Raw genomic sequence first — 26,679 nt, forward strand, 5'->3', positions numbered from 1 at the left:
GTGCCTCTTAAATGTTGCTGGTTTATCCCCCTCCATCCCCTTATGGCAGCACACTCCATGCACTCTGTGTAAAAAAACCTTGCCTCTCCCATCTCTTTTACATTAAACTTATGTCCACTAATAATTGACATTTCTGCCCTGAGAAAATGACTCTGTCCTATCCTTATCTCTCATAATTTTGTAAACTTCTCTCAGGTACTCCTCATTCTTTGTCATTAAAGTGAAAACAAATCAAGTTTGTCCAATCTCTCCCCACAGCTCATACCCTCCAAACTAGGCAACATCCTGGTAAACTGTTTCTCTACTGTCTCCAAAACGTCCACATCCTTTTTGTAGTGTGGTGACCAGAACTGAAAATGTGTTGCTGGAAAAGCGCAGCAGGTCAGGTAGCATCCAAGGGACAGGAGAATCGACGTTTCGGGCATAAGCCCTTCTTCAGGAACATCGATTCTCCTGCTCCTTGGATGCTGCCTGACCTGCTGCGCTTTTCCAGCAACACATTTTCGGCTCTGATCACCAGCATCTGCAGTCCTCACTTTCTCCCTGGTGACCAGAACTGCAAACTTCAAAGAATTATGTATCTGAACTTCTACGTCTCGGTTTTAGAACACTACCAGGGCCCTACTTTTAATTGCCTGTGTTTGTTTTACCTAAATACAATACCACACATTTATCCAAATTAACTCCATTTGCCACTCTTCATCCCATTGACCCAATTGATCAAGATCTCTTTGTAATCTTAGATAATCTTCATCATTGTCTGCTATACCACCAATCTGCAAAGTTACTAACCATACTTTCTATATTCTCATCTAAATCATTTATATAAATGACAAACAAAAGTGTCAAACAAACCCAGCACCAATCCTTGTGGAACACTGCCGGTCACAGGCCTCCAGTATGAAGAACAACATTCCACCATCACTCTAGGTCCTGTTGTTAAGTCAATTTTATATCCAATTGACAAGGTCACCCTGAATCCCGCGTGATCTAACATTACTAATTAGTCTACCATGCATAAGTTGTCAAAAGCTTTACTAAAGTCCAAGTAAACAATATCCACTGCTCTGTCCTCATCAATCTTCTTGGTTATTTCTTCATAAAACTCAAACAAGCTTTGAAAAGAATGGGTACCCAATGAACACAGTCCACCAATTTCTCAGCAACAAACCCAAATAAGCAGACAAAACACGTCCAGAAACCCGAGCCACTCTCCCCTACATCAAAGACATCTCGGAAATGACTGCTAGGCTACTCAGACCCCTTCATCATGGTAGCCCACAAACCCACCAACACACTAAAACAGCAGCTAATGAACTTGAAAGACCCTATACAGACAAGCAAAACTAATGTCATTTACAAAATACTGTGCAAGGACTGTAACAAACACTATATTGGACAAACAGGCAGAAAACTAGCCACTAGGATGCATGAACACCAACTAGCCACAAAAAGACATGACCCTCTCTCACTAGTATCCTTACATACGGATGAAGAAGGACATCACTTTGACTGGGACAACGCGTCCATCCTGGGACAAGCCAAACAATGACACGCACGAGAATTCCTAGAAGCATGGCATTCCAACCGGAACGCTATCAAAAAACACATCAAGTCAGACCCCATCTACCACCCCCTGAGAAAAGGAACAGAAAGTGACTTCACCACAGGAAATAACATCACCACAGGGAATGATATCACCAACCTAAAGAAACCCAAACATGTATGTAGAAGGCAGGAATTATCAGCAATGCTTCGTCTGAGGCCCACTGAAGATGTTATCTAGTAGGGTGATGAAACGTCTGGAAATGAACCTTCCAGCTTAGTGAGCAAACCTACATCCAAAACCTCAACCTGCGCTATAAATCTTCTCAAAACTAAATTTATTATCTCACCTATCTCCTGAGGTTCAATGCAAAGATAATCTCTGTGATTTTTAACAGGACCTACTCTCTCTCTCTAGTTACTCACTTGCTCTTAATCTATTTGTTTAATCTATTTGGAATATCCTTGACCTTGTTTGCCAAGGCTATCTCATATCTTCACTTTGCTATCCTGATCTCCCTCTTAAGAATGCTCCTACACTCTTTATACTGTTGAAGAGATTCATTTGAACCCAGCTGCTTATATCTAATCAGGGATTCCTTTTTATTCTTGACTAGAACCTCAATATCTTTATTCATCCAATGTTCTCTAACCCTACCAGCCTTACCTTTCACTCGAACATGAACATAATGACTCTGAACTCTCGTTATCACACATTCGAAAGACTCTCACTTATCAGATGTCCCTTTACCTGTACACAGTCTACTCCAATCAATTTTTGAGGGCACCTGTCTCATACATTAAAATTTGCCTTACTCCAATTAAAAGCTTTAATTTTTATGTAAGACTTATCCTGTTCCGTAACTATTATAAAACAAATAGAATTATCTGGAAAGATTCATTATTCAGGATGAAGACATCTCCAGCACAACACTGATCTAGAATCAAGTACATAAGTTTTAATCTAATAAGGGACAAATGTCTGCCATTGACTGGAATATCTGAGTCAAGGAAACACAGATGTGGTGTGAAGTGACATTTCCATGAGATAAGCAGAAAAGACCTGAAGATGATAAATATCAGCATGACAAACTTAAGCTAATGACTCAATTTTAGTGTTGGAATGAATCTTTCAGGCTTTTTTCTTATATGCACAGAAATTGATGTTGGTATGTTCCTCAGTGCTGTCATAGAGTCATGGAGATGTACAGTATGGAGACAAACCCTTTGGTCCAACCCGTCCATGCCGACCAGTTATCCCAACCTAATCTAGTCCCACCTGCCAGCACCTAGCCCATATCCCTCCAAACCCTTCTTATTCATATACCCATCCAAATGCCTCTTAAATGTTGCAATTGTACCAGCCTCCACCACATCCTCTGGCAGCTCATTCCATACACGCACCACCCTCTGTGTGAAAATGTTACCCCTTAAGTCTCTTTTATATGTTTCCCCTCTCACCCTAAACCTATGCCCTCTAGTTCTGGACTCCCCTACCCCAGGGAAAAGACTTTGCCTATTTATCCAATCCATGTCCCTCTTGATTTCAGAAACCTCTAAAAGGTCACCCCTCAGCTTCCGACGCTCCAGGGAAAACAGCCCCAGCCTGTTCAGCCTCTCCCTGTAGCTCAGATCCTCCAACCCTGGCAATATCCATGTAAATCTTTTCTGAATCTTTCAAGTTTCACAACATCTTTCCAATAGGAAGGACACCAGAATTGCACACAATATTCCAACAGTGGCCTAACCAATGTCCTGTACAGCCGCAACATGACCTCCCAACTCCTGTACTCAATACTCTGACCAATAAAGGAAAGCATACCAAACGCCTTCTTCACTATCCTATCTACCTGCGACTCCACTTTCAAGGAGCTATGGACCTGCACTCACAGATCTCTTTGTTCAGCAACACTCCCTAGGACCTTACCATTAAGTGTATAAGTCCTGCTAAGATTTGCTTTCCCAAAATGCAGCACCTCACATTTATCTGAATTAAACTCCATCTGCCACTTCTCAGCCCATTGGCCCATCTGGTCCAGATTCTGTTGTAATCCTAGGTAACCCTCTTCACTGTCCACTACACCTCCAATTTTGGTATCATCTGCAAAGTGAGTAACTGTACCTCTTATGCTCGCATAAATATCATTTATGTAAATGTCAAAAAGTAGAGGGCCCAGCACCGATCCTTGTGGCACTCCACTGATCACAGGCCTCCAGTCTGAAAAAACAACCCTCCACCACCACTCTCTGTCTTCTACCTTTGAGCCAGTTCTGTACCCAAATGGCTAGTTCTCCCTGTATTCCATGAGATCTAACCTTGCTAATCAGTCTCCCATGGCGAACCTTGTCGAATCCCTTACGGAAGTCCATATACATCACATCTACTGCTCTGCCCTCACCAATCCTCTTTGTTACTTCTTCAAAAAACTCAATCAAGTTTGTGAGACATGACTTCCCACGCACAAAGCCATGTTGATTATCCCGAATCAGTCCTTGCCTTTCCAAATACATTTCCATCCTGTCCCTCAGGATTCCTTCCAACAACTTGCCCACCACCGAGCTCAGGCTCACTGGTCTAGAGTTCCATGCCTGGTCTTTACCGTCCTTCTTAAAGAGTGGCACCACGTTTGCCAACCTCCAGTCTTCCGGCACCTCACCTGTGACTATCGATGATAGAAATATCTCACCAAGAGGCCCAGCAATCAATTCTCTGGCTTCCCACAGAGTTCTTGGGTACACCTGATCAGGTCCTGGGGATTTATCCACCTTTCCCTGTTTCAAGACATCCAGCACTTCCTCCTCTGTAATCTGGACATTTTGCAAGATGTCACCATCTATTTCCCTACAGTCTATACCTTCCGTATCCTTTTCCACAGTAAATACTGATGCAAAATATTAATTTAGTATCTCCCCCATTTTCTGTGGCTCCATACAAAGGCCACCTTGCTGATTTTTGAGGGGCCCTATTCTCTCCCTAGTTACCCTTTCATCCTTAATATATTTGTAAAAGCCCTTTGGATTCTCCTTAATTCTATTTGCCAAAGCTATATCATGTTCCCTTTATGCCCTCCTGATTTCCCTCTTAAGTATACTCCTACTTCCTTTATACTCTTCTAAGGATTCACTCGATCTATCCTGTCTATACCTGACATATGCTACCTTCTCTTTCTTAACCAAACCCTCAATTTCTTTAGTCATCCAGCATTCCCTATACCTACCAGCCTTTCCTTTCACCCTGACAGGAATATACTTTCTCTGGATTCTCCTTATCTCATTTCTGAAGGCTTCCCATTTTCCAGCCATTCCTTTACCTGCGAACATCTGCCTCCAATCAGCTTTCGAAAGTTCTTGCCTAATACCGTCAAAATTAGTCTTTCTCCAATTTTGAACTTCAACTTTTAGATCTGGTCTATCCTTTTCCATCACTATTTTAAAATGAATAGAATTATGGTCACTGGCCCCAAAGTGCTCCCCCACTGACACCTCAGTCACCTGCCCTGCCTTATTTCCCAAGAGTAGGTCAAGTTTTGCACCTTCTCTAGTAGGTACATCCACATACTGAATCAGAAAATTGTCTTGTACACACTTAAGAAATTCCTCTCCATTTAAACCCGTCGATGTTTGGAAAGTTAAAATCCCCTACCATAACTACCCTATTATTCTTACAGATAGCTGAGATCTCCTTACAAGATTGTTTCTCAATTTCCCTCCTACTATTAGGGGGTGTATAATACAATCCCAATAAAGTTATCGTCCCTTTCTTATTTCTCAGTTCCACTCAAATAATTTCCCTGGATGTATTTCCTGGAATATCCTCCCTCAGCACAGCTGTAATGCTATCCCTTATCAAAAATGCCACTCCCCCTCCCCTCTTGCCTCCCTTTCTATCCTTCCTGTAGCATTTGTATCCTGGAACATTCAGCTGCCAGTCGTGCCCATCCCTGAGCCATATTTCTGCAATTGCTATGATATCCCAGTCCCATGCTCCTAACCATGCCCTGAGTTCATCTGCCTTCCCTATTAGGCCCCTTGCATTGAAATAAATGCAGTTTAATTTATTAGTCCTACCTTGTCCCTGCCTGCCCTGACTGTTTGACTCACTTCTGATCTCAACTGTACCAGTCTCAGATTGATCTCTTTCCTCACTATCTCCCTGGGTCCCACCCCACCCACCACCCCCCCACCCCCACCACCACATCCCCCGCCCCCCCCCACCCCCACCACCACCTTACTAGTTTAAATCCTCCCAAGCAGCTCTAGCCAATTTCCCTGCTAGTATATTAGTCCCCTTCCAATTTAGGTGCAATCCGTCCTTATTGTACAGGTCACTTCTACCCCAAAAATGATTTCAACGATCCAAAAATGTGAATCCTTCTCCTATACACCAGCTCTTCTGCCATGCATTCATCTGCTCTATCGTTATAGTCCTGGCCTCACTAGCTCATAGCACTTGGAGTCATCCAGATATTACTGCCCTTGAGGACCTCCTTTTTAAATTTCTGCCTACCTCTCTGTAATCTCCCTTCAGAATCTCAACCTTTTCCCTTTGTTGTGGTTCTGTTCGCCAAGCTGGGAATTTGTGTTGCAGACGTTTCGTCCCCTGTCTAGGTGACATCCTCAGTGCTTGGGAGCCTCCTGTGAAGCGCTTCTGTGATCTTTCCTCCGGCATTTGTAGTGGTTTGAATTTGCCGCTTCCGGTTGTCAGTTCCAGCTGTCCGCTGCAGTGACTGGTATATTGGGTCCAGGTCGATGTGCTCATTGATTGAATCTGTGGATGAGTGCCATGCCTCTAGGAATTCCCTGGCTGTTCTCTGTTTGGCTTGTCCTATAATAGTAGTGTTGTCCCAGTCGAACTCATGTTGCTTGTCATCTGAGTATGTGGCTACTAAGGATAGCTGGTCGTGTCGTTTCGTGGCTAGTTGGTGTTCATGGATGCGGACCGTTAGCTGTCTTCCTGTTTGTCCTATGTAGTGTTTTGTGCCGTCCTTGCCTGGGATTTTGTACACTACATTGGTTTTGCTCATGCTGGGTATCAGGTCCTTCGTCCTGGTGAGTTGTTGTCTGAGAGTTGGTTTGTGTGCTGTTATGAGTCCTAGTGGTTGCAGTAGTCTGGCTGTCAGTTCAGAAATGTTTTTGATGTATGGTAGTGTGGCTAGTCCTTTAGGTTGTGGCATGTTCTCATTCTATTGTCTTTCCCTTAGGCATCTGTTGATGAAATTGCGGGGGTATCCATTTTTGGCAAATACATTGTATAGGTGTTCTTCTTCCTCTTTTTGCAGTTCTGGTGTACTGCAGTGTGTTGGGGCCCTTTTGAACAATGTCTTGATGCAACTTCTTTTTTGTGTTTTGGGGTGGTTGCTTTCGTAGTTCTGTGTGTGTGGCTTTCCTATATATCTTTGTGGTGAATTCTGTACCATCACGTTTAGGAATGCAGCGGACAGCTGGAACTGACAACCGGAAGTGGCAGGTACAAATCACTATAAATGCCAGAGGAAACATCACAGAAACGCTTCACAGGAGGCTGCCAAGTACTGAGGATGTCAGCTAGACAGGGGACGAAACGTCTGCAACACAAATTCCCAGCTCAGCGAACAGAACCACAACAACGAGCACCCGAGCTACAAATCTTCTCACAAACTTTTCCCTTCCTATGTCGTTGGTTCCAATGTGGACAATGACCTCTTGCTGGCCCCTATCCCTTGTGAGAACATTCTGCACCCTCTGAGACATCCTTGATCCTGGCACCAGCAAAACAACACACCATTCTGCTTTTTCTCTACTGGCCACAGAAATGTCTGTCTGTTCCTTGGACTACAGAATCCCCTAACATAATTGATCTCTTGGAAGCCGACATACCCCTCGTTGCATTTGAGCCAGTCTCAATACCAGATACTTCTTATGACTGAACACAAGTACATTAGAAAACACAGTTGAAGAGTGTTGCGCTGGATAAGCTCGGCCAGTGAGGCAGCATTCAAGGAGCAGGAGAGTCGATGTTTCAGGCAAAAGCCCTTCATCAGGAGTGAGGCTTATAGGCCAAGGGGGCTGAGAGATAAATGGGAGGGAGTGGGGCTGAGGGGAAGGGAGCTGGCAATAAGATAGGTGGATGAAGGTGGGGATGAAAGTGATTTGTCGAAGAGGAGGGTGGAACAGATAGGTGGGGAGGAAGATGGACAGGTTGGATGGTTCAACAGGGTGGTGCAGAGTTATGAGGTTGGGACTGGGATAAGGTAGGGGGAGGGGAAATGGGGAAACTGGTGAAATCCACATTGATCCCATGGAGTTGAAAGTTCCCAACAGAAGATGAGTATTATTGCTCCTGCCGTCGGGTGGTTAGGGTTTGGTGTTGGAGGAGGCCCAGGACCTGCGTGTCCTTGGTGGAGTGGGAGAGTGAGTTAAATTGTTCACCTACAGGGAGTTGGGGTTGGTTGGTGTGGGTGTCCCAGAGATGTTTTCTGAAATGATCTGCAGGTTGGCATCCTGTCTCCACAATGTAGAGGAGACCACATCAGGTGCAAGGGATGCAATAAATGTTGTGTGTGGAAGTACAGGTAAATTTCTGTCGGATGTGGAAGGACGCAGTTCTCGCACTGCCCCACTTCAACCCCACCCCTCCAACTGCAACAAGGACAGAATTCCCCTGGTCCTCACTTTCTACCCGCTCAAATTCTGGATATACCGCATCATTCTCCACAATTTTAGACACCTAAAAACAGATCCCACAACCAAAGATATATTTCCCTGCCCATCCCTATTTGCGTTTCAGAGAGACTATTCCCTCCGCGACTCCCTTGTCAGGTCCACACACCCCCACCAACCCACCATCCCATCCTGGCATCTTCCCTTGCCATTGCAGGAAGTGTAAAACCTGCGCCCACATCTCCCCCGCCTCACCTCTGTTCAAGGCCCCAAAGGATCCTTCCACATCCGACAGAAATTTACCTGTACTTCCACACATGTCATCTACTGCATCCATCGCACCTAATGTGATCTCTTCTACATGGGGGAGACAGGACGCAGGCCATTTCGAGAACATCTCTGGGACGCCCACACCAACCAACTCCATTGCCCCGTGACTAAACACTTCAACTCCACCTCCCATTCTGCCAAGGACATGCAGGTTCTGGGCCTTCTCCAATGCTAAACCCTAACCATTTGATGCCAGAAGCAATAACACCTCATCTTCCGTCTTGGGACATTTCAACTACAGGGGATCAATGTGGATTTTACCAGTCTCCCCATTTCCCCTCCCCCCACCTTATCCCAGTCCCTACCTCACAACACTGCATCATCCTGTTGAATGGTTCAATCTACCATCCACCTTTCTCCCTGACCTATCACCTTCACCCCCACCTTCATCTACTGATCACATTCCCAGCTCCCTGGCCCCCAGGCCCACCCCCCTCCCATTTATCTCTCAGCCCCTTTGGCCCACAAGCCTCATTCCTGATGAAGGCTGGACGCCTGAAACATCGATTCTCCTGTTCCTCAGATGCTGACTGGATGGCTGCACTTTTCCAGCAACACACTCTTTGACTCTGATATCTAGCATCTACCATCAAAAAACATAACCCTTATACCTTACCCACATTACTGCTGCCTTTGACCATAACTAGGAGATTTCTTCCATGCTATGGGCCAGCCAGCTTAAAGGGAGCAGTGGACAATCTCTCAAATGAGGCCATCCTATGATATTAAGCATTGTTGAAAGGGTGTCTTGGTCCAGGTTAATCCTCCAACCCATTTTACCCTTATTTCAAAAACAACTAAGGGTGGGACAGTGATAGTGCTAACTAAGCACCTAAACTTTACAAGAAAGCAATATCAGCTATGAACAAACTCCCTGGAAATTTAACAGCTAGGCATCAGAAGGCTTAGTTCATAGAATTATGAATCATCATTATACTGAAAGAGTTTGTACTTCCAGGAAATTAAAAAAAATGTTGTGGTTTATATTCTTATGCACAAATACAAAATGATATTGTCACAAAGCTGGTCCCTTTATTTCTAAAAGCTGCTCCCTTTCTCAAGGATACTATGTTTTGGTTTTTTAAGAGGATTCATAAACATCTCCCCGTGCTGATTAGACTGCTTTGGTACAGTGATTAAAGAGTATTAAGAGGCTTTTTTGTTCATATATAAACAGATGAGACTTCAGGCCAAAGTGGTCTGTTTTAGAAGTGACCTCTATAAAGAAAGGGGTGTGGTCAGCTCTCCAGCTGGGCAATTCAGTTCAGTCCAGAACTAGTTAGGAAGTTCAACAGTGAGCTGTGTGGAAACAGTTTGCTAAACTCTCTCTTTTTTCCATTTTAACTTCAACCTGTAAGCATCTGTTCCTTTTTTTTCACTGTGTTTTAAGGAGATTAGCTTATTGGGACTGTTGTGTATATGTGGAACAGCATAATTAAGTCTAGCTTGGATAGACTGATTTCTGTAGGGTTTTTTAATTCTTGTTTTTGTGTTTCATTGTGTAATCTTGTGAATAAATTTTTGTCTGTTTTAAAACCTGGTAATCAACCTAGCTACCTCACTCCGGGTAATTTTCACTGTACATTTACCGAAACAAATTGCAAAGTTATGGTCTGGGCTGTCTGCTTATGATGTTTTGGGTAGTCTGGCCTAGTCCATAACAGACTGGGGGGCTGACAACTGGAAGCGGCAGAGACAGGTAGGTGCTAGTGTCTTTCATTCGGGTGTTGGTTTGGTTGGGTAGACGCAGCTTGGGACAGTAATGGGTCTTTCAGTTGCCAAAAGTTTTCTAGAAGTGGATGTGGATACTTTAGAAGTTTTGCAAAAGCTAACTAAGACCAAGCTGCAGGAATTGGCAGAGAAGCTGGAATTGGAACTGCCTGCTTCTATGAGGAAAGGAAAGATAATTACAGCAGTAGCTCAGCATTTAAACTTGTTGCAGAAACCATCAGAATCTATAGAGGTGGCAAGAATTCAATTGCAAATGAGGCAGCTTGAGTTAGAGGCAAGAGATAAGGAAAAGGCAGCAGAAATAAAACAGTTTGAATTTTGATTAAAAGTAGAAGAGACGGAAAAAGAGAGAGCAGCAGAAGAGAAAGATAAAGAGAGAGCTTTTGAACTTCAAAAACTGACACTTATAAAGGAAGCTTAAAAGGCTGGCGATAAAGGCTGAGGGTAGGCTCAGTGAGGAAGAGAGTCAGGATGAGCAAGTTCCTGGTTGTCAAAAACCCAGTGAGAAACTGTTTAAGTATGTTCTAAATTTGATGAGAAGGATGTAGAAGACTTTTTCATTTCATTTGAAAAACTGACTAAACAAATGCAGTGGCCAGTGGCAATGTGGGTTTTGTTGATCCAAATGAAACTTGTAAGTAGGGCTAGTGAGGTATTTGCATCACTACCAGAGGAGGTATCTGGGGAGTATGAGGAAGTGAAAAAAGCCATTTTAACTGCATATGAGCTTGTACCAGAAGCCAGTGGACAATGTTGTGGTTCTGTTCGCCGAGCTGGGAATTTGTCTTCCAAACGTTTCGTCCCCTGTCTAGGTGACATCCTCAGCGCTTGGGAGCCTCCTGTGAAGCGCTTCTGTGTTGTTTCCTCCGGCATTTATAGTGGCCTGTCTCTGCCGCTTCCGGTTGTCAGTTCGAGCTATCCACTGTAGTGGCCGGTATATTGGGTCCAGGTCGATGTGTTTGTTGATAGAGTCTGTGGATGAGTGCCATGCCTCTAGGAATTCCCTGGCTGTTCTCTGTTTGGCTTGCCCTATAATGGTAGTGTTAGTGGCCACTACAGCGGACAGCTCGAACTGACAACTGGAAGCGGCAGAGACAGGCCACTATAAATGCCGGAGGAAACAGCACAGAAGCGCTTCACAGGAGGCTCCCAAGCACTGAGGATGTCACCTAGACAGGGGAGGAAAAGTTTGCAAGACAAATTCTCAGCTCGGCGAACAGAACCACAACAACGAGCACCCAAGCTACAAATCTTCTCCCAAACTTTGAACGCCAATGGACAATGTTTGTGGCGGCATGGTGGCTCAGTGGTTAGCACTGCTGCCTCACGGATTCCAGGTTTGATTCCAGTGTCGGGTGACTGTCTGTGTGGAGTTTGCATATTCTCCCCGTGTTTACGTGGATTTCCTTCAGGTGCTCCTGTTTCCTCTTATATTCCAAAGATGTGCAGGTGAGGTGAATTGACCATGCTATATTGTCCATGGTGTACAGCGATGTGTAGGTTAGGTGCGTAAGTCAGGGGTAAATGTAGGAGAATGAGTCTGGGTGGGATACTCTTCGGAGGGTTGGTGTGGACTTGTTGGGCTGAAGAGCCTGTTTCCACACAGTAGGGATTCTAATTCAAATCTAATGAGGAACCCTGGTCAAACCTATGTTGAGTTCGAAAGGATCAAACTGCGTAATTTCAATAGATGGATATGAGCTTTAAAAATCGAGCAAAACTATGATGTCCTTAGAGAGGTAATTAATTTGGAGGAATTCAAAAATTCACGGCCTGAAGTAGTGTGATCTCATGCGGACGAGCAGAGGGTTAAAATGGCAAGGTTGGCAGCTGAAGTGGCTGACAATTATGAGCTGGTCCATAAAACACGGTTTGGCTTCCAGAATCAATTTCAGTCCATGAGGGATAGAAATTGGGGCAAAGGGAAATCCTCATGTGGAAAGGGAAAGGTAGATCTCAGCGAAGATCATAAAGATAACTTACCACAGGGTAAAAAAGAAACTCTTGAGGGGGACAAAGAAGGTTAAAAAAAAAACTCCAGTGTTTTCATTGTAATAAAGTGGGCCACACAAAATCACAGTGTTGGTGGGCTAGGAGAAAGGCAGATGTAGGAAAACCAGACAAGTCTGGAAGTTTTGTTGGACTTGTAACAAATAGCACTAGGGAAATTAGACAACTGCATCAGAGTGTACAAGATAATCAGAGGTTGATTAAGGAGGAAGTGCTTAAAAAAATATACATGCAAGGGTAAAGTTAATTCACATAAACCAGGAACAGTAGGTAAGGAGGTTACCATATTAAAGGGCACAGGATCCTGTAATGCTGAAGGATGAGGAGATATGTATTCCTGAGGGACTACTGCCAGAAAAGGTACTGGTAACAGGGATTCATGGTGAGACAAAAAGTGCTCAATTATGTAAAGTGAGGCTAGAGAGTCCACAGAAGAGTGGAGAATTTGTGGATGGAGTACTGGACAAACTCTCAGTTCCAGGAATACAATTTGCCTTTGCTAATGATATCGCTGATTCACCAGTAGGCATGCTATACCAGTAGAGTATAGAAAGGAGGTGATACAAGTGGCACATGACCTTCCACTTGGAGGTCATTTAGGGGTGAGGAAAACACAGGCTAAAATACAAAGACATTTTTACTGGCCTGGACAACATAAGGATGTAGCTGAATTTTGCCAGATGTGTCATATATGCTAGCCAATTGGAAAACCACAGGCAGTAATAAAACCTGCACCTTTAATACCTATTCAAGCATTTGAGGAACCTTTCACAAGAGTCTTGATTGATTGTGTAGGTCCCCCTGCCTCAAACAAAAAGTGGGAATAAGTATTTATTAACAACAATGGATGTATCGACTAGATTTCCAGGGGCAATCCCATTACACAACATCACAGCTAAAAGGGTTGTAGAAGAATTATTTAAATCTTTTACTAGATACAAACTACCAGTATAGATCCAGTCAGATCAAGGATCAAATTTCACATCCAAACTATTTAAGGAGGTTATCGATAACTTGGGAATAAAGCAATTCAAAAAACTGTGCACCATCCAGAATCACAAGGAGCACGAGAGAGTTGTCATCAAACACTAAACACCATGTTGAGGGCTTATGGTCTGGATTATCCAGGCAATTGGGATAAGGGAGCTCCGTTTGTACATTTTGTGATCAGAGATGCACCAAATGAATCGACCAAATTCAGTCCATTTGAATTAAAATTTGGGCTTCATGTAAGAGGACCATTAAAATTGGTTAAGAAGGAATTAAAAAGTCAGAATTCAGAGACCACCCATTGGGACGATGTGTCAAATTTTAGAGAATGATTAAATAGAGCTGGAGAGTTGGCTAGAAAGCATTTGAAACGATCACAGCATACAATGAAATAGGAAACAAATAAGAAATCACAAATTTGCAATTTTGCAATTGGGGATCATATATTGGTATTACTTCCAGTGACAGGTGAACCTTTAAAAGCCAGGTTTAGTGGACTTTATCAAATCAAGAGAAAATTGAGTGAGGTGAACTACTTGATAAGGACACCAAACATGAAAAAAAATCTCACAGAGTGTGTCTTGTGGATATGCTCAAATGTGCTGAGCTGGAAGGTTGGAACTGGGGTAAAGTGAGGGAGGGGAAATGAGGAAACTCTGAAAAATGCTCCAGCCACTCCAGACTGACTAATAGGGTCATTGCCAGACTACCCAATTGTGTGGTGTATATTGATGACTTGGTGATTTTTAGTCACTCATGGAAGGAACGTTTACAGCATTTATTGAACTTGTTCGATCGACTTCAGAAGGCAGGTTTGGTGATAAACCTGGCTAAAAGTGAATTTGCCAAAGGCCAAGTCACCTTCCTGGGCCATGTTATTGGACATGGACAAATGGCCCCGCAGGATGCGAAAATGAAAGCAATTGGGGAATTTCCCACACCGCTGATAAAAACAGTACTACAATTCCTGGGAATGAGTGGATTTTACTGAAAGTTTGTGCTGAACCTCAGCAGTGTGGCTACTCCACCGAATTGTTAAAAAAGGGCATGAAGTTTCAGTGGACAGCAAACTGCCAAAAGGCATTTGACAGCCTGAAAACTGTGTTAACCACTGCCCCAATGTTAGCCACACCAGATTACACAAAGCCTTTCAAGGTGGCTATTGATGCCAGTGGGTGTCAGTGCAGTGCTCCTGCAGGATGATGATGAGGGAATACCCAATGGGGTATTTTTCCAGAAAGTTGAACACTCATCAACAGAAATACTCAACAGCGGAGAAAGAGACTTTGAACTTGGTGTTGGCATTACAACATTTCATTGTCTATATTACTAATAATGCATCTGAGACAATCGTATACACTGCTCACAACCCATTGACATATGTGGACAAAATGTAAGGACAAAAATGCCAGACTGTTTAGATGGAGCTTGTTATTGCAGCCATTCAATTTGACAATTGGGCGTGTAGCAGGTCACGTAAATGTGATTGCTGATGCATTTGGTGATGGGTGTACCACGGCCTAAATTTGCATGTGGTTGTGCATGTTTGCATGTTTATAGTTAGTATAGTGTATATGTGTGTTTAGACTACTAACCAGGTTTTTGAAGGATTTTATAAATGATGCCATCTTTGATATTGATTAGATTAGATTAGATTAGATTAGATTACTTACAGTGTGGAAACAGGCCCTTCGGCCCAACAAGTCCACACCGCCCCGCCGAAGCGTAACCCACCCATACCCCTACATCTACATCTACCCCTTACCTAACACTACGGGCAATTTAGCATGGCCAATTCACCTGACCTGCACATCTTTGGACTGTGGGAGGAAACCGGAGCACCCGGAGGAAACCCACGCAGACACGGGGAGAACGTGCAAACTCCACACAGTCAGTCGCCTGAGGCAGGAATTGAACCCGGGTCTCCGGCGCTGCGAGGCAGCTGGTTCATTTTTTTAAAGGTGGGACATGTCACAAAGCTGGTCCCTTTTTTCTAAAAGCTGTTCCTTTTCTCAAGGATATCGTGTCTTGATTTCTTTCAGAGGGGTCATAAACATCTCCCTGTGCCGATTAGACTAGTTTGGTACAGAGATTAAAGGGTATTGAGAGGCCTTTTTGATTATATATTAAAAGATGAGATTTCAGGCCAAAGTGGTCATCTTTCAGAAGTGACCTGCATAAAGAAAGAGGAGTGGTCAGCTCTCCTACTGGGCAGTTCAGTTCAGTCCAGAACTAGTTAGGAGTTCAACAGTGAGCTGTGTGGAAACAGTTTGCTAAACTCTCTCTTTCTGTCCTTTTAACTTCAACCTGTAAGCATCTGTTCCATTTTTCTAACTGTGTTTTAAGGGGGTTTGCTTTTTGGGACTGTTGTGTATATTTGGAACAGCATAATTAAGTCTAGTTTGGATAGACTGTTTTCTGTAGGGATTCTTTATTCTGTTCTTTGCATTTAATTATGTAACATTGTGAATAAATTTTTGTCTGTTTTAAAACCTGGTAGTCAACCTAGCTACCTCACTCTGGGTAATGTTCACTGTACACTTACCAAAACAAATTGCAAAGTTACGGTCTGGGGCTGCCTGTTTATGAATGTTTTGGGTGGTCTGGCCTAATCCATAACAATATCATAATTTGATTTCACACAATTCTGTAAACTACTTTCATGTTCAAAATCATATATTGTACATTGTTTTCATCATAAACATTTCTTGCCAAAACGTGGCATTGTTGGTTACCTAGAAGACCTAGGGAACCTTTACCTCTGAATACCAAAATAATAAATAATAAATTTTGGAAAATAATTATGAAAATGTGTATCAGATGGAGAGATACTCCTCAATTATTTTAAATCAAATAAGTAGAAGATTTCAAATCCACAAAAAATATCATATATCATTCTAATTGCCCCAAGTAATATGATGGTCTATATAAACAGTTATAATTAGGCAATACATATATATCCATCAGCATAATTACTTCCATTTTGTAGTTACTTACACTGACTGCAAGAACAGGCCCCACTTTGTACATACTGTAACGGTCGGTTTGCGCACAGATATTGGGTATGTCATCAGTGGCACGACCAAGGCCCAACAGCTCATTCATGTACTGACTGAAAGTTTTCATTCGCGATGAACTTCCTCCTACACATATAAACTGCCACAAAAAAATGACATTGTTTTTATCTTTAATTCTACAAATTAATTCAATAATTCAGGCATGTTGTTTTCATTGCAAACATGTCTTGTCAATACTTGGCATTGCTGGCCATCTATAAAAAAACTAGATAAACCTCATTTCCGAATATCAAAACAATAAATGCTTTTGGAAATAATTAGAAACATATTCAAGGGAAATGAGTAATTTTTACCACTTACTGGGAATGGGAGTTGGCCAAGGGGGTGGGGTGGCCAGTAGAATTACAGGGGAACGTGCAGCAAAGCGCTGGCATGTTCCTTCCCTGATGGAAATTTCTTGGAAGTGGTTGGGCCATGAAGTTTAAAATATGCAAAGCAGTAGCAGGCAAGCCACTGAGCTTTTTATGAAAAGTCAACTAGCTAACATGTTAAGGTGGTTTTCAAGTTGCACTTATGGCACAAGGAATCCACAGAGCTTCTGCAAACATACCAGCTACAAAGACACATCAGTTCAGCAGGAGGTGTGTGGTAGCTAAGGGTGAAAATCATTGAGAGCAATTGCATTGCAGCACTAAGAGGTTGAGAAGCATGAAAGAGTGATAAACCAGAAGTCTTGCAAAGTGGCAGCACAGTTCAATGGATTGGCTTGTGAACTTTTGGAGATATCTCTTCAACTCCTTAACACAATTACAGGATTGAGAGACACAGTTCTTTAAACAATGGGTCTGATATAGAGTCAAAAAGCTGTATACCATGGACACAAACCCTTCAGTCCAACGTGTCCATGCCTACAAAATATCCTAAATTAATCTAGTCCCATTTGCCAGCATTTGGCCTATACTGAAAATGTATTGCTGGAAAAGCGCAGCAGATCAGGCAGCATCCAAGGAACAGGAGAATCGACGTTTTGGGCATGAGCCCTTCTTCAGGGCTCCTGATTCCTGAAGAAGGGCTGATGCCCGAAACGTCGATTCTCCTGCTCTTTGGATGCTGCCTGACCTGCTGCGCTTTTCCAGCAACACATTTTCAGCTCTGATCTCCAGCATCTGCAGTCCTCAGTTTCTCCTAGCATTTGGCTTATATCCCTCTAAATACCCATCCAGATGCCTTTTAAATGTCTTGTACCAACCTCCATCATTTCATCTGGCAGCTCATTCCATATACACACCACCTTCTGCGTGAAAGCGTTGTCCCTTAAGTCCCTTTTAAATCATTCCCCTCTCACCTTGAACCTATGCCTACTAGTTTTGGCTCCCCTAATCTGGGAAAAAGCCCTTGCCTATTATTCTATCCATGCCACTTACGATTTTATAAATTTCTGCCGATGATCCATTTGTGGAGAATGGTAGGCAAGGAAGCGAGTAAGGGGGGTGGGGGTAGCAAGAAGGGGAAAAAAGAAAATGAGGAGGAGGAATACAAAAGGAGTGCTGAAGCTATAGGGAGTAGGGCAGTAAGACACAGAGGAATGGCAGTGGTGAAAAAGGGTACATGGATGACGAGGACATACAGGGACACAAATGAGGCTCATGGCCATCAAAGGTGCTTTCCAGCGGAAAACATGCACCATAATAAAATTTAATTCATGGAAATGACACTGCAGTAGCAACAAAACCTGCAGACAATATCAGAGCAGTACTAAAGCTGAGGAAAATATGAGGTTGATGGGATATAGTGACTATCCATTGGCCTATTTGGTGAAAGTGATTGTGCCTCTCTCCCTTGGTGCTTCGGGGTGATGTTAAGGATCATTTGCAGATATCTGTGTAATTTTCCAGTCAATAATCTATCCCCCATCAAGTGGGTAATATTGTCATGTACTAGAAGGCATGGATCATGTTAGCCAGGCAATAACAGCACTGGCATTGAGAACCATTACTGCATTGCCTATTGCAGGGAGCAATCAATTGCAGTAATGTGTCCTATGCTTCCTCTGGACCTCCATGTTCAACACTCGCCATGGATTGATCTTAGCTAGCTACTTATTGGAAGGCATCACAGCCATTTCCATGAAGCTGTAAACTCTGAAAAGGCTCAGCTGCTTCCATCTCCATATGTGTCAATACAGCAAGCACTGACAAACCAACTCCAGTCTTTCATCACTCGCTGGCAAGACCAAGTGAAGTCTTGAAGATGTTACATGCAATAACGAGAGTGGTAGATGGTTGGAGATGGGTGCAGTAGCACAGATATAGTGAGTATAAGGTAGAGAGAGATGAGTGTGGCACTTACTTTATAGAGTGGAGAAGGTCATGGCCCTTCTTTTGGCACTGCTGCCATTTCTCGGCACCAGTGAGATGAACTGGTGCCCGGTCTGTCAGGCCTCGTCATGCAGCATGCTGTGCTGGTGCTCTGGGTAGCGGGCTCCTCTCCTTTGCACCATACTCAACCAGAACTTCAAGGTCCCTGTTGGAGAGTTGCTGGACCATCTTATGTTCTAATTTTGACCTTGATCCAGGAGGACAGCTTGTGAATGCCTGTGTTCTTCCAACTTCACAGCAGCCTTTGAATGTAGAGAGGGCACCAAGTATGATGGCCTTTTGGCATTTACCCAGTGAGCGGTGAGTTGTTTCAGGAATGGCACATAGTAGGATGGGTTAATATCAGGCATGAGAGATGTGGACTGGCTACTGAACAAGGCTCATTTCGTGAGATAAGTCAAGAAATCTCACTAGGCCTTCTGGTGAAAATTTCTCCAAAAGACTCAAGGCAATTCGCACTAAGCAAAATAAAACAAAGTTCAGTTCAACATGGCAGCCTTGTATCTTGCAGCATTAACTCTGGCTGACCAGGGGCTTTCCTGTGAGATTACTCTGCATTTCATTGAGGATGCTAGGGCACAGTCATACCCGATGTATTGCTTGACAATCTTGCCTCACATTTCATTGGCTCCATTCATAGCATGCAGGGCTATCAGCTTCCTGTCAGGAATTTAATTCATCTTGCTAAACTACGCCAAGTCATGTTTATGCAGATATTCTGTAGGCTGCTGGCCTCCTCTGTAGCCATATTATCATGCCTTCAGTATGAGGCTTTCTGGCTTCTTCCTCCTGTTAACTGAGAATAAAATGTCTCCCTGTGCCATTCATATCTGCAGGAGCACATTCACAGAAGCAAATGCACACTCTTCCTCTAACTCAAGCGGTTTCTCATCAGCCTCCCTTCCAGTTTACCCTATTTATGATGAGTTTGCTGTGAAGGCTATCAGCCAATTAAATATGGTACCTGGTTTGAGTTGCCAGAAACTTCTTTCCGCTCAGCACCTGCTATTGACCAGCTACCATGCCTGATAACCATTAATTAAATGCTGAAGACAAAATCCACTTCCACATCCTACGCTGCCATTGCCATCACACAACCCAAGTTGGAACCTGATATGAGGACTTCGTCCCTTCCAGTAAATTCAGTCAAGATTTCATTCTGCTAGCTTACCTTGACATCACCAAACATAGCAGGCAGATCGTGTGTTTTCGTCCCAAGGTCAAAGTGATACAAAACATCTTCTTTCATTGTTTCAAGATAAGGGTTTGACACATAAGCACATTTCGGTCTGCAAGGAGAAAGAGCTATTGACTGCAAGGCTCTTATATAGTAAGATTAGTTTTAATAGCTGTAAAAGTCATTATTTGTAATTCATTGTAACCATACTTCAGTCATTCTTGAAGATCCAAAATAAGTGAAATCATTCAGCATACATACAGGCTGTCTGCTCTCATTGCTTTAAAAAATAAATAATATCGAGAGCAGGAGAGGGTCCATGTAGGTACCAACGATATAAGCAAAGTGAAGGTAATGCATGGGCAGTACAAGGAATTGCTATCGAGTTAAGCAGCAGAACCTCAAAAGTAATAAATATTACCTGAGTTGCAAGCAAACTGACACAGTGCAAAAGAGATTACAGAAGTGAATGGGTTGCTCAAAGGCTGACATATGTGAAGTAGTTGTGATTTGTCGGGCTGAGATCTGTAACTGTGGTACCATCAACATCTGAAATGTACGGTGGGGGGAGGGGTGTTGTAGTGAACCACATAACAAGGAAAGCAGAAAAGGTTTTGAACTGAATATTGGGGACAAGGGATTCAATTTGGGAAAAAGTGATACTTCAACGAGGTAGAAGCTAGGCAAGACAGAAAGGTATTAATATGAGAAATTTTAAACAGACAGTGATACGAGGAAGGGATACAGTGTACAACTCTAAACAGTAAGTGAACAGATAATGTTAGAGATTACAAACATGACAAAGGGAGAGAAATGGAGACTCTGTACCTGAATGCGCACAGTATTCAGAACTAAACAGATGAACTTCCAGCACAAATAGAAATAAATATGATCTGATACCCATTACTGCGACACGGCTCAGTATGACTTAGGTTTGAACCTAAATCAGGAAGAGTATTGGATAGAGAAAGAGAGAGCACAGAAAGCTAGGAACAGGTGGAGGGGTGGCTCTGTTAAGTAATCGTGTCATTCGCATAATGGAGAGGGATGATCTAAGTTCAAGAAACCAGGATGTAGAAGCCGTTTAGGTAGAGATAAGAAATGATAACAGCAAAAAAAAATCACTTGCTGGAGAGACGTATAGGCCTCCTAACAATAATCTCAAGTTAAAATGGAGTATAAAGGAAGAAATAATGGGAAACGGTCGGAAAGATCTGGCAATGATCACGGAATATTTTAATCGACATATAGATTTGAAAAAAATCAGATAAACAAAGATAACCTAGAAGAGGCGTTGTAGAGTCATAGAGTCATACATCATGAAAACAGACCCTTCAGTTCATCTCATCCATGCTGACCAAACATCCCAATCTGACCTAGTCCCATTTGTCAGCATTTGGCCTATACCATCTGTTTCTTTCATGTCACACAATGCCAGACCTGCTGAGTATTTCAAGTATTTTCTACTTATACTGTGGATTTCTATAATTCACAGCATTTTGTTTTTATTTATCCAATCTTTAAATTAAATCTTAACATAATAATATGAACACAGCTGAAGATCTTTAAGGAATTATTTTGAAATACACGAGGAATGTTTGGATCTAAAGGAGAAATATGACTTTCCACAAATGTAAAATGAGATTTTCAGGGGCAGTGATGGCAATTACCAACAACTATGAAGATACTCCACCACATTAAATAATCCAACTGCACCTCTTTCAAAAGATATAAGTAGGTGTAATCTTTTCAAGGCTTGTTACAGCAAGGTGTAAAGCATAGAACATCAAGGCTATCCTGCGTAGTGCAGACTCTAAACATTGTTGCAAGGTACAGTGGAATATTGATGCCAAACACTAAAGAAATCATTGTCATCACTACTGCAAAGTTCAGACAGTTAGTTCTCCTGTTAACTTGCTTTGCTCAACGGAGAATAATTCCAGTTCTCCAATCTTGTGTGCATAAATCAAGTCCCTTACTCCTGGTATTTTCTGAATAAACATCATCTGTACCCTTCCTAAGGCCTGGTTGTCTTTCTTCAACAACAGTGGACTGTAATTCATCCAGTTGCAGACACTTATCAAATCCTGTACAATTTTTGATGCAAGGTGTCGAAATCAAAAATGTTTGAGAGACCTGCTGTATGATCCAACATTTGTGAAGAGAGCAGAAAGAACATTCATGAATACAAATTCTCTTAAAAGATGGCTATGATATTGTACTGTATTAGTATGAATGCAAGTAATTATTGTTTTATTCAAACAATGTAATTTGTTCGTTGCAGCCAGTACCCCTGCATTCCTCTCTACTTGTGCTTTTTAATGATTAATGTAAAAGACAATACCTTTCATAAAATATGTGGCTGTCTTTTGTGTTCTAAATCCACCAACTGAATTGATGCACTTTTGTCCAGAGGAAGAATGCCAGTGGACACTACAGCACAAAAGTTCAGTCTTGCTGGAAACATCCTGTATGGTTAGAACTTGCTCTTTTGTTGTGTGGCTTGATGCTGCATTATGAATTTAGAATCAAGACAGAATTGTCAGGAGAAGCCCAAGTCAGGGTTGGACCTCAAAATAAGACAAAGTATTGTACATAAATACTAAACACTGTTGTACAAGCTAATCATGGATACATCAGGCTCTGACTAAGAAATACATTAGGTAAGCAGTAACTTACCTTCGTCTTGCGTTCATATCCATGTTGTAGTCTGATCTACTGTAGCGTGTGCTAACTTCCCCTGACCCTGTGAGTTATATTCTGTGGTTACAGTTCTGTGATATCATCACAAGATTCCTCTTAGAGTCCTGAAGCCCTTACACAATACCCTTAAACTTTTTCCCCTCATCAAAATGCAGTTGATTCTACAATAACACACATTTATTTGAATGCAAATTGACTAACGTGATTAAAGAATTTAGACTGTTATTTGTAGAACAGGGGCTTTCCTTACCTGTCTTGGCTATAATACAATACAGGTCCCATTGATTTAAATGGGGCGGCGATTGCACAATTTCCTTATAACATGAGAACAAACTATTGCATTATATCAGAACCAAATGTGTTTATAAACTGTTATAGCATTCTCACATGAGTTACTTTGGTTACTTCTTTTTACATTGACTGTACATTCTTCCCTAATCTCTCCTACCTCACCAAGTCTTTGACATAATTCATCTGTTTTGACACCTAGATCAGAAAATTCTTTGACAACATATAAACAATTGAGGTAAAAATGGTAATTTTGCATTATCTCCATTGAGAGATTGGAGATCTTCTGTTGGATCAGAGATATAATCAATCTCATTGAAGAAACTTGCAATGACGTAACTGCAACAACACATGAGAATTATGTTGTAGTTAGACTTCTCCATTATTAGCATTGAATAATGTCTTCAGCTTCCCTGAAGAAATGAAGTAGTTCTTCCATGTGACATTTGTACATTTGCAATGCTGACCCATTCTCCATTTAATTTGATGCCCAATCTAGAAGTTGTTTGAAATCATAGGAATTGTGCTTTTCACATCTAACATTTCACTGATTTAGCAAATGGATGCAAAATAATGTTGTCTCCAACCTGTGTGACTGAGCAGCTACTGGGATGTTTTGCACCTGTTGATTAGTGTTGATGCATGGCTTCTGCTTCCGCTAGTTGTTGCCATGTTTGGATATTGGAATTCTGCACAGAAGAAATAACAGAGCGAACATTGATCCTAAGTTTATTTTTTTCTGCTGGGAGTATTGTAGGCAAATGTTGCATTGTTTGATCATTGATAGGCATTTGAGGTTTTGTGGTTATTTTCGTGATTTTGGTCATTGTTGGAAGTACAGGTCCTTCCTGTATTACAATCATTTTGTTATTTTGTGGTAGCTTTAATTGTTTAAAGTTGTTGAAATTTTATTGTTTACTTAGATTGTTGCTGTAATACTAATACTGAAACCTGAGTCGAAGGGTGTGGCACTGGAAAAGCGCAGGTCAGGCAGCATCCAAGGAGCAGGAGAATCAACGTTTCATGCATTAGCCCTTCATCAGGAATACTGAAATGTCAATGTTTCTACTGTTTCAAATGCTGTTCTTCATGTCAAGTTTGGCTTTCCTTTGCCAATATGGCATCTTCAAGAGATAAATAAAGATATTCTTTTTCCAACATGCCTAAAGGATGGCCAAAGGATTTGTGGATGAAACCTTCTCTATAAAATTCAATGATATTGCTGCCATAATATGATATTTTCTATGTCCAAGATATATTCCCAATGAATTCAATGACAGTTTATCTGATTTGCATGCTTTCTCTTTACCGGACTTTTCAATTTAATTGACAAAATCAATACAAGGTCTTAGTTGCTAAAAGAAAAACACAAATTAATCGCTCAAACAATAGAAGTAATAAATATTTCACTAACCTCTTTGTGAGAACTCTGATACTTTGCAATAATAATTTTTACTTTTGTTTACATTTTTTTCTTTGTTTCAATAAATTTTCTATAAGCTTATACCGAAAGAATTGACTTGCCCAAAGCTGTAGGATTTAAGGATTGTTTTAAAGGGGGAATGGAAGTATACAGGAGTAGAAGTGAGGGGAGGCTATTCCAGAGCTTGGGAATAGCAGCTGAAGATATGACCATTAGTAATTGAGCAATTAAAATTAGGGATGCTCAAAAGGCTAGAGTTAAAGTTACACAGATAGATGACACCACTGACAATGTTTAACTGACTTCATATAGCATTATGCATCCAAGTCTACCACTTGTTAACATCATTTTAACTCATATATGAGAAAGCTATTGCGATAGATGTTCAAAGCTTTCCGAAAAGACTATTTTTAAATTTTGTTTGTAAGAACTTATTATGCCTTTTTATAATTAGCAATCAAGAGAAAAAACTCCAGTTGTGCCAATGGATGTAAAAAAGATACACAGAGTTTTCTTTCAAAATTAGTGTGACAATAGACCTCAAGGAGTCAGCACAGCTTTGGCAAAGGATCATTTGAAACTGACCAAATATGTTCCCTTGTCAATTATTCCTGGGTGCAGTGACAGGCGAATCCACGTTATATTGAAGACTTATCTTCAAATGATATATTAGCTTATGGAGCAAAGGAATAGAATCTGTTCCCTGGACTTCACAGAGCTAGATAATAATGGGGATGGATATTCAGCAAGAATATCTGGAGACAAAAATCTACAAGAACAACTAATACACACATCATATGTCAAGTTATCACTAACCTCAGAAGAATTATGACCAACAGAGTTTCTAATGGACTTTAGTGTTTAGTGATGTCCTTGACTTGGTAAAGTATAGATCTTGCAGTCTTACAATTAATTATTCAGATATTCTAAACTTATTATGCCTTTATATAATTAGCAATCAAGAGAAAAAATTCCAGTTGTGATATTCTAAAATTTCTTAAAACATGTTGGCACCGTGTGAAATAATCTGTCCACAGTTACATCCTGCTCCTTGACAACATCACGCAGATGCATGCATTCAGCTTTTGTTTGTGCACAGGCAAGGTCGAGCTTTCCTTTCTCCTTGACTGCCTCATGTTGTTAAATTGCTTGTTCCAATAAGTTGTGATATCTTCCAATTAAACATGGAAAAAATAAACAGTTGACAACATCTTCATCTTCTCCCTCAAGCTCCTTTTATTTTTCAACACCATCATCAAGATTACTTATTATCTGTTCTGGTTCAGCTCATTTACTGCTGGATGTCTCGATCACCTCTGGTCTCTTTCTAATGCTGTCTTGGCCAGTTCCGATCTTTTACCTTTGATAAACTTTAACTTAGCTAAAACTCTATGCTTCCCCTATCTGGTTCCATTCAGTCACATCCTCAATGTTTATTCAATCCCACAGTATGAATGGACCTCTCAAATGTTAATTCTGATCACTCTCTCTGCACCAGCTCTGCAGCTGTATGTAACACTGTATTCTGCACTCTGCTCTGTGTTCCTGATGCACTTTGTATGGTATGAACTGCCTGTATAGCATGCAAAACAACACTTTTCACTGTACCTCACTAAATGTAATACCAATGCATCAAACAAACAAAAATTGTCGTAGCTATGTTTAAATAACTAATGGTTTGATTCTTCTTTTATCTCTATAGATTCCTCTAAGTCTACGATTCATAAAAATACTTAGTTACTCTGGCCTTGGTCTCTTGAACATTCTTTTATTGTTTTTCCATTAACAGCCATGCCTTCAGCCATTGAGAGCCAATGGTTCTGGAATCCCTTCATTACGCTTCTCAAAGAAACTCCTCTTTTAAGACCATTCTCAGCACTCATTTTTAATCTAGTTTTTGACCTCCTAAGATCTGATTTTTTTGGCTTAGCTTCCTCTACTTTAGCATATTCCTGCAAATCACCTAAACATGAAGGTGAAAGCACCAGATAAAAATAAATGACTTGGTGTGATTAGTGTCAATGCAGAACAAATGCTTACCACACAAGTTCTTAATTATCGTTAAAACAAGTAATTAAAGGTTAAGATGCCTTGAGTTATTTTCCAGTGCAATTCAATTTTGCCTACTGGAGGCACTAGACTTAATGTGTAGCATCATTAGAATAAAGATTTCATGCAATGTAGTTACAAATAGCGAAGCTAAACTGCTGCAGGGTCCGAGAAAATAAATTAATCTAAATGACAGATAATGTCCCAAAGTACTGAGCATATCCACAGAAAACAGGATTTAAACAAATTTACCACAGAGGCTGAGTGTGTACTTAAACATCTAAGATTTATCAAGCTGAGCTCAATGATGCTGAGAACATTGCAGTTGCAGCCATCGTCCAAGGAACATACAACTGGTCCCAAACAAATCCTGCAGGTTGGCCATCAAATGCCTTCATT

The 26,679-nt window shown here is 41.6% G+C and overlaps 1 protein-coding gene across 5 annotated transcripts in view; it reads right to left on the reverse strand.

The window, feature by feature from the left end:
• LOC140464971 (uridine phosphorylase 1-like) overlaps nucleotides 1-26,679 on the reverse strand; it is a 124,273-nt gene that overhangs the window by 44,638 nt on the left and 52,956 nt on the right. For 3 of the 5 annotated variants that reach the window (XM_072560671.1, XM_072560673.1, XM_072560672.1), the window contains exons 4-5: nucleotides 19,812-19,929; nucleotides 16,243-16,401 (exon numbers count right to left, since the gene is read on the reverse strand). In XM_072560671.1, the coding sequence (XP_072416772.1) occupies nucleotides 16,243-16,401; nucleotides 19,812-19,929 (277 nt within the window). Of the gene's footprint in view, nucleotides 1-16,242; nucleotides 16,402-19,811; nucleotides 19,930-22,496; nucleotides 22,555-26,679 lie in introns of those variants that run through there. The other 2 variants (XM_072560674.1, XM_072560675.1) reach the window with 2 other exon arrangements.

This window comes from Chiloscyllium punctatum, chromosome 41 (genome assembly GCF_047496795.1).
Source record: "Chiloscyllium punctatum isolate Juve2018m chromosome 41, sChiPun1.3, whole genome shotgun sequence".
In the NCBI taxonomy this organism is placed as follows: domain Eukaryota; kingdom Metazoa; phylum Chordata; class Chondrichthyes; order Orectolobiformes; family Hemiscylliidae; genus Chiloscyllium; species Chiloscyllium punctatum.